Here is an 8,411-nt window from a genome sequence, read left to right as displayed (position 1 = left end):
TCCTTCCATCTCCTTGAGAACAAACAAGAAAGCCTGCTGTGGACCGTGAACAAAACAACAACCGTGAATTTACACAGCTCCTTAAACTTCTAAGCTGTGTACTGAGAGTGAATTAGAGGTCTCCTCCAGATAGCATTGCAAATGAGCGTTATTTTATTTTCACCAAGCCTTTCAGGTGATACATGCGACAAAATCAGCAGGGTCAGTACTCACTGTGGCAGACAAAGTAACTATTATGTATCTGTCCTAAAAGTTCCTGTGATGTTCTGGCTAGTTTTGCTTAAGTACTATTTATAATATTTATGAGAAAGGAGGACAAAAATGAACGTGATGCTTTTGTGGAGAAGGAATTCCCTGGCTGAGCAGAAAAGCCTGCCAAAGTTTTGGTGTTTCTTGTTTGTTTGAAACAAGACTGAAGGACCATATAATGCAAGATGAAGCCATTAACAGTTAAAAGGGAGAGGACACACTAAAGAGACTCAGCCAGGGCCCTGGTAAATTATCCAAAATTGTGGGCTTTCTTAGTGAGAGTCTAGGACTTGAGAAATTCATGAGGAGAAAAGGCGGAGGTCCCTGGGCACCTGAAAATGAGAATTGCTGCATTGAACTAGGCTGACTTTGGCATGGCATTTTGAAGAAGGCAGTCCTATGGAATGTAACGAATACATAGAGCATATCAGAGCCTGAAAACCTGAGAATAGGCTCATGCGGGTGAAACGAGGTGAAGCACGGTGCTTGGTACACTATAAACCCTCAGTAACATTGGCTGGTTTTGAATGAAATGAAACCTAACCTGAATCCAGTCCCTACTCGGTAACAGCGGGGAAGATAATGGGTGCCTAGGCAACGTCTAGCAAGTTCTGGGCTAGAGGCGGCTCCCAACTGTTGCGTCACCAGGGGCCACAGAACTGAGTCGGGAAGGGAGAAGGGAGGAATCTGTGCGGAGGGTCATCCGACTGAGTCGGAACCGGACACTCTGGCAGGAAGTAGAAAGCGAAGAAAACGAAACGACCATTGGTGAATTTCAACAGCACGTCGTGAATTTCAGATAATTTTCCACTTGTTTATTAAGATGGAAAACTCGGATTCCAATGATGAAGGAGATGGAGTTTCGGCCCAACACATAAGTCAAACGGACCGATTGGTTCGGGAAGAAGATTTCTCCAGGTTCGTAAATAATCTGAGTGAAGAAGATTACGAACTTATGAGAGACAACAATCTTCTAGGCATTCCAGGTGAAAGTACGGAAGAAGAGTTGCTGAGAAGACTTCAGCTAATTAAAGAAAACGCACCACAAGACTCAGATGAAAATACAGGTATATTCTGCTTTTGGAGGGAATAGGATGGGATGAATAAGGAACTTCATAATAGGAAATAGTAACTTCATAATAGGAAATAGTAAATTATACAGAAGTGACTTACATTCATTTGGTAAGTAACTTCTCATAAAAAGAACTGGCATTTACTTGATTTTGGGTGAGCATGTCAAGGTCTGTTTGTTTGTTTTCCTGATTCACATTTGGGTTGTTTTAATTGGGAAACAGTGCAAAGTAGCCTATTTGTATTTTTCTTGGTTTTCTACCTCAACTGAAAGTCCCTCCTACTTCCTGAATTATTTTTTCTACATAGACATGTAAAAAAAGCAAACAGAAATAGTCTCCACTGGGGACAATTGTGCTCTCTTCAACACCTGGGGACATTTCACAATGGCTAGAGATATTTTTGGTTGTCACAGGGGAGGCATGGGTGTTACTAGCATCTAGTGGGCAGAGGCCAGGGATGCTGCCAAATATCCCACAATGCACAGGATAGCTCCCCAAAACAAAGAATTGTCCAGCACCAAAATGTCAGTAGTGCTAAGGCTGAGAAACCCTGCTCGGACCTCAGGTCTGGTGCCTTCCCTTCCAGTGTGAAGTAGAGGATTTTGCTGTCTAATGAAGAGGATACTATAATACTTTGGCTCTTGAATATGGTCTTATAGGTACCATGCTAGGTTCAGTCTATTCATTTGATCTGACCTTCAATTTAATGTCAATTAAAAATCTTGGTAACATTAAGAAGTATTCAAAATGCAAACACTTTTAAACCTATACAACTTGTTTATGTTTGGGCAATAACCTTATATTTTAAAACAGCTTATCTATTATCAAAAGCACATAAGTGAAGAGCCTAGAAGTAGTCATGTTGGAGACTAATGAAAATTAGACAATAATGTAAATTGAACTAAACTACTAGCATTGTACCTTAACTGGTGTTTACCTTGTTTAATTGCATTAGTGTTTTGACAGTGGACTGAAAAAAAAGTCTCTTGACATTCCTCTGACAGTGGTACACATGGCTGTGTATATGATGAAATACTGAAACATAGACTTCCTCCGGATTCCCTTTTTAAAAAATTCTCTAAGTTTATCTAGGATTAGCTCACTCTCTTTGGATGGAATCGAAACTTTTCTACCTTTACTTATAAATCTACACAGTGCAGTTTATAAAATATTAACTCTATAAATGTGAAATCAGTTGAAAACACCTGAGTATTTAAGTTCTCATTTTTTGTTTGTTTTTGAAACAAAGTTTCAGAGTGCTATTTTATGATGGTTCTAATTTTGGTAGTTCTTTTATGCACCCTCCCCATTTTTTTTGTTAACAGACAGAGGAGACTCTTCAGATGACGTGTCTAGTGGTGACTCTCTAATAGACTGGCTTAACTGTTCTGGACAAACTGAAAATATGACAAGTGGACAAAGAGAAAACCAATCTTGGAGACAAGAGAGCCAAATTAATCCTAAAAGTGATCAGTTCATATTCAGTTTAGAAATAAATGCTAACCTTGATAATGGGAGTCCAAATCCAGAGAATGAATATGTAGCGTCTGCAAGACTTCCCAGAAGAGAAAATATGGAAGACAGCCAAAGGCAAGTGGAAAGTCCACAATCTGAATCAATATTTACAAGACCATCTATGTCTGAACAAGATACAACTGAAACATTAATGAAATTCCCACCTACCACAAGTCAGAGAAGAGCAAGAAGTAGGAGCCCAGAGTATCGGAGAACCAGAGCAAGAATTGAAAGTTGGTCGCCTCCACGTTCACTTAGGGAAATTGTACAAAGACTGAATCATAGTATACCCTCTCAGAATTTTGAGCAGCCTCTGCTAAGTGAGAATGCGAGATTTTCTAGAACTGAGCACCAAGAAATATTGACACAGCAAATGACTGGATTTGAGTTGCAAAATAGCGGTCTTATTGAAACTTCTAGAACAAGGAATGCCGTTCATGGAGAAAATTCTCCAGATACAACCAGCAGTGGTGAATCTTGGGGAATGAGGGAAATATATCCAACCATACCCTTCAATCTTGAAGTAGGACAAGTTCATTCTGGAGCATATTCTCAGAGAGACAGCAGAGCTAGTAGAACTCAGTTAACATCTGAGACACCAAACAACACTGTCACTTCTGAAAGTGAACGAGGACTGAGGCATATGTATTCACATTCTGAGCGGGCAGGTGTGAGAGCTTATGTCAATACCATTAGAAATCCCGTTTGCAGAATGTTCAATACTAGCTTAAATGATACAACATCTGTTCCAATTCAGAGCACGTTAAGGCAGACAATGACAGAATTTAGTAACTCAAGTAACCTTATGGACAGTGACAGTAATTTAGAGCATAGTGTCTCACCTCCAAGTCCAAACATGGAATGGCTAGAGTCACCTAATGGTAGTAGTAGTGGTACATTTGGTTCTGATTCAAATGCTAGCTATGATACCCATTCAAGTTCCACACTGAGTTGTCATTCAAGCCCCAATTGTACGTCTAGTTCCAGTTCTAGTCCTATTTCTGGTTCCAGCTCAAGTGATGAAAATTCAGGAATTAGATCACTGATGTTTGAAGGCAGTGAAGAAACAAACTTAGCAGCAGACTTATCATCAGAGACCAGGCAAGTGGGTAGACAAATTAGCCTAATAATATATGATGAAAGTGACTCTGGGTCCTCCCATGATCTGCAAACTACAGGACTCACCAAAGCACAGATTGACAGCTTGGCTGTAAGATCTTTTGGTGAAAATGATGCACTAAAAGCCTGCAGCATTTGCCTTACAGAGTACACAGAAAACAGCAAGCTTCGCATACTACCTTGCTCCCATGAATATCACATTCACTGCATTGATCGCTGGCTGTCTGAGAACTCTACGTGTCCGATTTGTCGTAGGCAAGTAGTGGATTCCAATGAGAGTGAAAATCCTGATCGATGAGTTCTCAGCTATATAAAGTGTTATAGGGCTTCCCTGGTGGCGCAGGGCTTGAGAGTCGGCCTGCCGACGCAGGGGACTGACAATAAAAATTAATTTCACACCATAGCAGTTCACTGAATTTCAATAAAAACTTAGCATGTGCACTGGGTTGGGATGTTCCTGATTCCATGGGAGAAATGTCTTAATATGATATAATGAATCTAGATAGATCCTAGTAGTATTATCTCGTCATGTAAATCCCAGACATCTCTTAGCCCTGTTCAATCCTGGTTGTGCATGCAGAGAAACAGAAACCCAACCAAATATCAATAATTAAGAAGCCATTTAAGACTACATTAGAGTCATTCACATAAAGAAGTCATGTTACATTCCTAGAATGCCATAAAAAGCTTTGAAACCCTTCTCTTCCTATCTCTCTCCACAGCAGTTTATCCCACCTCCCTAACACTACCTTAACGTTTCGCCTATTCCCCACTACCAATGTATCAGTCAGTTCTAGCTAAAAACTGATGGCACACTTTAAAAGAGTGATGGAATAGCATTTAATGAAGAGACTAAACTGTGTAAGGAATGAAGGGAAACCAAGAGATGATGAAGTGCCCTGAGGCTAGCAGCTGTGAGAAACCAGTATTATAACCACTAGGTTTGAGGGGGCATAGAGAGATAGCAGTTCCTGCAACCCAGAATGTCTTCGAGTTATAGGAGAAGCCCACCCAACAAGAGATGTAACCTTAGAAAATGGCATCCACTGCCAACCTAAAGTTTGGAAGGGGGCAGATCATGGAAATAAATACCCTTGCCTTCTTTCCTCCTGACTTCTAATCACTTATCAGTAGGTCATATTAACCCAACCCAACCTGAAGACACAGAGAGACTGGTCCATGAAGCTGATAAAGATCAGCCTCCTGGAATCACGAAGCAGGGTTAAGAAGGATGGCGAGTAGATCCGGTAAGCAAATCAGAGACCATCTACCACAACCAGCATTCCCAACTCTCTTCAAACCCAGCCTGTGTACGCTTTCTTGCCTCTTCCGCTTCCGCTTGTTCTCTATTCCACTCTATGACTCAGCTCTTTAACAACCCTCTCTATTTTCCTTTCATTTACTCAGATCTTGTATTTTTAAAAGTGATAAGATGACAAAGCCTTAGAACTTAATTACCTTTCTCTTAAACATGTCACACTTTGATTTGCTGTGATTGTAAACAACTAAGGATAAAGGGCAGTTATAGGTATGTCTTTAATTTTTGCTGCTTCAATATATTCAAGCTTCAATTTCTTTCTATATATGTTTAGTTCATATAATTAGTTTTTAAAACAGATTCTGATTTCTTATAAAGGGTTTTATGGTTTATATATGACTCTGAATCCTTGTGTGAATGACCCAAAGTAGCCAATTGCTGCTTGGAGCCTCACAAGCTGCAATATGAAAGCCTTAAAGGTAAAACTTGGCTTCAAGAAACATGTCTACATAGTTCAATTCTAATTGTCCCCAGTAAAACCATCACCCAAAACCCCGAGTATTTGAAATCAAAATTTAGGTCATGCTTCCTTCCAACCTAAACATAGTGAAGGATTTTTCTCCTAATTCAGCCTGAAGGCTGTTTTTGGGGGGTTGTATTGGCCAGTCCAGAAAATTTTGCTTAAATTTTTCAATCCTGGTATAGGTGAGAGTACATTGTATTATAACCTAAAGCAATAATCAGAAATTTTGTGCAATGTGCAACCTATACAAATGTAGGCAGTGTTAAGTATACACCTTCTCTAAAAAGTTAAAGTCAGCAACATCACTGACCTTTCTTTTCTCTGTGAATTGCTGGCAGCCACAGTATTTGCGCATAACTACAACGTATAAATGGGGAGTGGTGGTGAAGTTTTTGAAAACATCTTTGAGGTAGCATATTTTTCACACAGAAGATATCTGCATGGCCAGAAATGAAGGCTTGGCTCAAACCTCTGAAATTTACATTAACTTCTGAAAGTTGTTTGAATAGTCTGATTTTTAGGAAGTATTTTTGATATCAGATATACTTCACTTAAAGTGAGTAGAATAATTATAACAGTACTTGGCTTTCATACTATCCTAACAGATTAAAACCTTCCGAAGGATGATAATTGCTTAATTAATGCTTCAGTACATTCACATGCACCTTCTGTGGTCGAAAGAATTCTAAGATGATGCCCAATGATCTTTGTAGGAGCCCCTCCCCTTGAGTATGAGACCTGTGAATGTGATGGAATATCATTCCCATTATTAGATTATGATATATAGCACAGTTGATTGGGAGATTATCCAGAGTGAGCCTGACCTAATCAGGGGAGCACTTAAAAGGCACAGAGAGGACTTCTAATCCAGATAAGATGGTTTATACTCCCCTCTCCCTGCTCCCCCTTTATACGCACAACTATATATCCTGGAAATAATATGAGACAACCAAAGGAGATCTCTGAAAGGTCTAGAGAAGGTGAATTGCCTAGGGACCCTCAGAATGGATGAACAGCCTCATGGCAGGGCACCTTATGACCCTCTACCAACAAAAAAATGTGATCCAGACCCAGCATTTCCTAACTCCCAACTTAGTAACAGGAAGTGGCTCAAAGAGGCTCTTCCTCCATCACATCAAATGGGAATCCCCCTAACACCAGGCGAGCCTTGCAGAACCTGCAAGGACGAACAATTGGAAGCCCTGATGACAATAAGTGACCAGGGAAAGTGCTTTCCTTCCCCACTGGGCCTGAGATCCCCCTTCACCACCCAGACACGTCAGTGGCTAAGGGTCCCAGCAAAAGTGCTCCTACCACAAAAAGCTCCCACCTGGACAATGCTCTCCTCAGATGGGCCTGAGACTCCTCTCCCCTCCCCAGAAACATCAGGCAACTTGCTGGTACCGGCAACGGAGATCCCTCCACAGAAAGCTCTCAACCTGGTAAGCACCCTCCACTCCTTACAGTCCAGGGAGACCCTGTCACAAGTGCCTGGCCCAGGAAGGACTCATCACCACGTGTTCCAGAGATTCCCTTCCCTCACCAGAAGCACCAAGTGCCGTATCCTGGGGAAGCTACTTCAGACCCCATAAGCAGCATGAGAAGGGACCAGAGGTAACCCCACCTGCACAAGAGAAACAGACCATAAGAGTACCACAAAGGGTCAGAAAATTAGGTTATCATGGAACCACCGTCCATAAAAGTACAGGAAATGTGTGCCAAACCTATAAAGAGTGAATGCCTGCTAAAAATTAAAAAAAAACAAAACACTTTAAATAGGGACCAAAGTATCCTAACATAATAGCCAAAATGTCCAAAAGACAATAAAATATCACTACTTATACCAAGAACCAGATACATGACAGCTTGAATAAGATGGGACAGATGATGCCAACAGAGATGAATTAGATGTTAGAATTATCTGACAAGGGTTTAAAAATGCTGATTTCAGACCTTTAAGACCTTGAACACAGAGCCTAGTCACTCCATGCCAGTATCCCCACCTATAGAACTGTGAGCTAATAAAGGGATGCTGTTTTAAGCCATTACATTTGTACTAATTTCTTATGCAGCAACAGACAACTAATACAATTTCTCATCTAGGATCCATCCTGTACCTAGAAAATGATTAGAATGAGTCCTAGACAAGTAAATGGCTTAATGTCTTGGTTCTAGGCCCACTATAACATTATATTCTACCATTTTTCCCAAAAATGGAATCCCTAATTCCTGCTACTGAAGCTGCTAGAAGACAGTATCCTTCCTGTTTGAACAACCACCAATATCGTATCGCTCTAACTTTACTTCACATCACCCTATCTCATTCTACCAGTATATGCTGCTTATATCATAAACCCAATTTAACACTCTGACTTTGAAACTATAGAGCCACTTATTTTTCTCTCAAAGCGATTGCTGAGTATTATATTGCTCTTCCAAATCATATTCCTCTCTGTCTGCCCTGACAAATCAGAAATGGAGAAGATTTGTACCTGAATCTTCTGAGCTCAACCTGATACGTTTTTTACATTACAGTATATCAGTTTAAATACACAGCATCACTGTGGTTGTGAGCATAAATATTTCCATCTTAAGAATTTTCTCTGTATTTTCTTGGTAGTTTTTAAAACATTTGTTTATTTTGGCCTAATTCCAAAAAAAAACCCTTATCTGA

The 8,411-nt window shown here is 40.3% G+C and overlaps 1 protein-coding gene across 1 annotated transcript; it reads left to right on the top strand.

Moving 5' to 3' along the window:
* Window positions 1-1,072: 1,072 nt before the first annotated feature.
* Window positions 1,073-4,254, top strand: LOC308611370 (E3 ubiquitin-protein ligase RLIM-like; the record flags this gene model as incomplete). Its single annotated transcript, XM_081260178.1, has 2 exons — window positions 1,073-1,316; window positions 2,648-4,254. The coding sequence occupies 2 exons, from the start codon at window positions 1,073-1,075 to the stop codon at window positions 4,252-4,254; spliced, it is 1,851 nt and encodes a 616-aa protein (XP_081116304.1).
* Window positions 4,255-8,411: the final 4,157 nt, after the last annotated feature.

The sequence above is a fragment of the Mesoplodon bidens genome (genome assembly GCF_964165515.1).
Source record: "Mesoplodon bidens genome assembly, contig: HAP1_SCAFFOLD_72, whole genome shotgun sequence".
In the NCBI taxonomy this organism is placed as follows: Eukaryota; Metazoa; Chordata; class Mammalia; order Artiodactyla; family Ziphiidae; genus Mesoplodon; species Mesoplodon bidens.
This window is presented reverse-complemented; position numbering and strand designations above follow the sequence as displayed.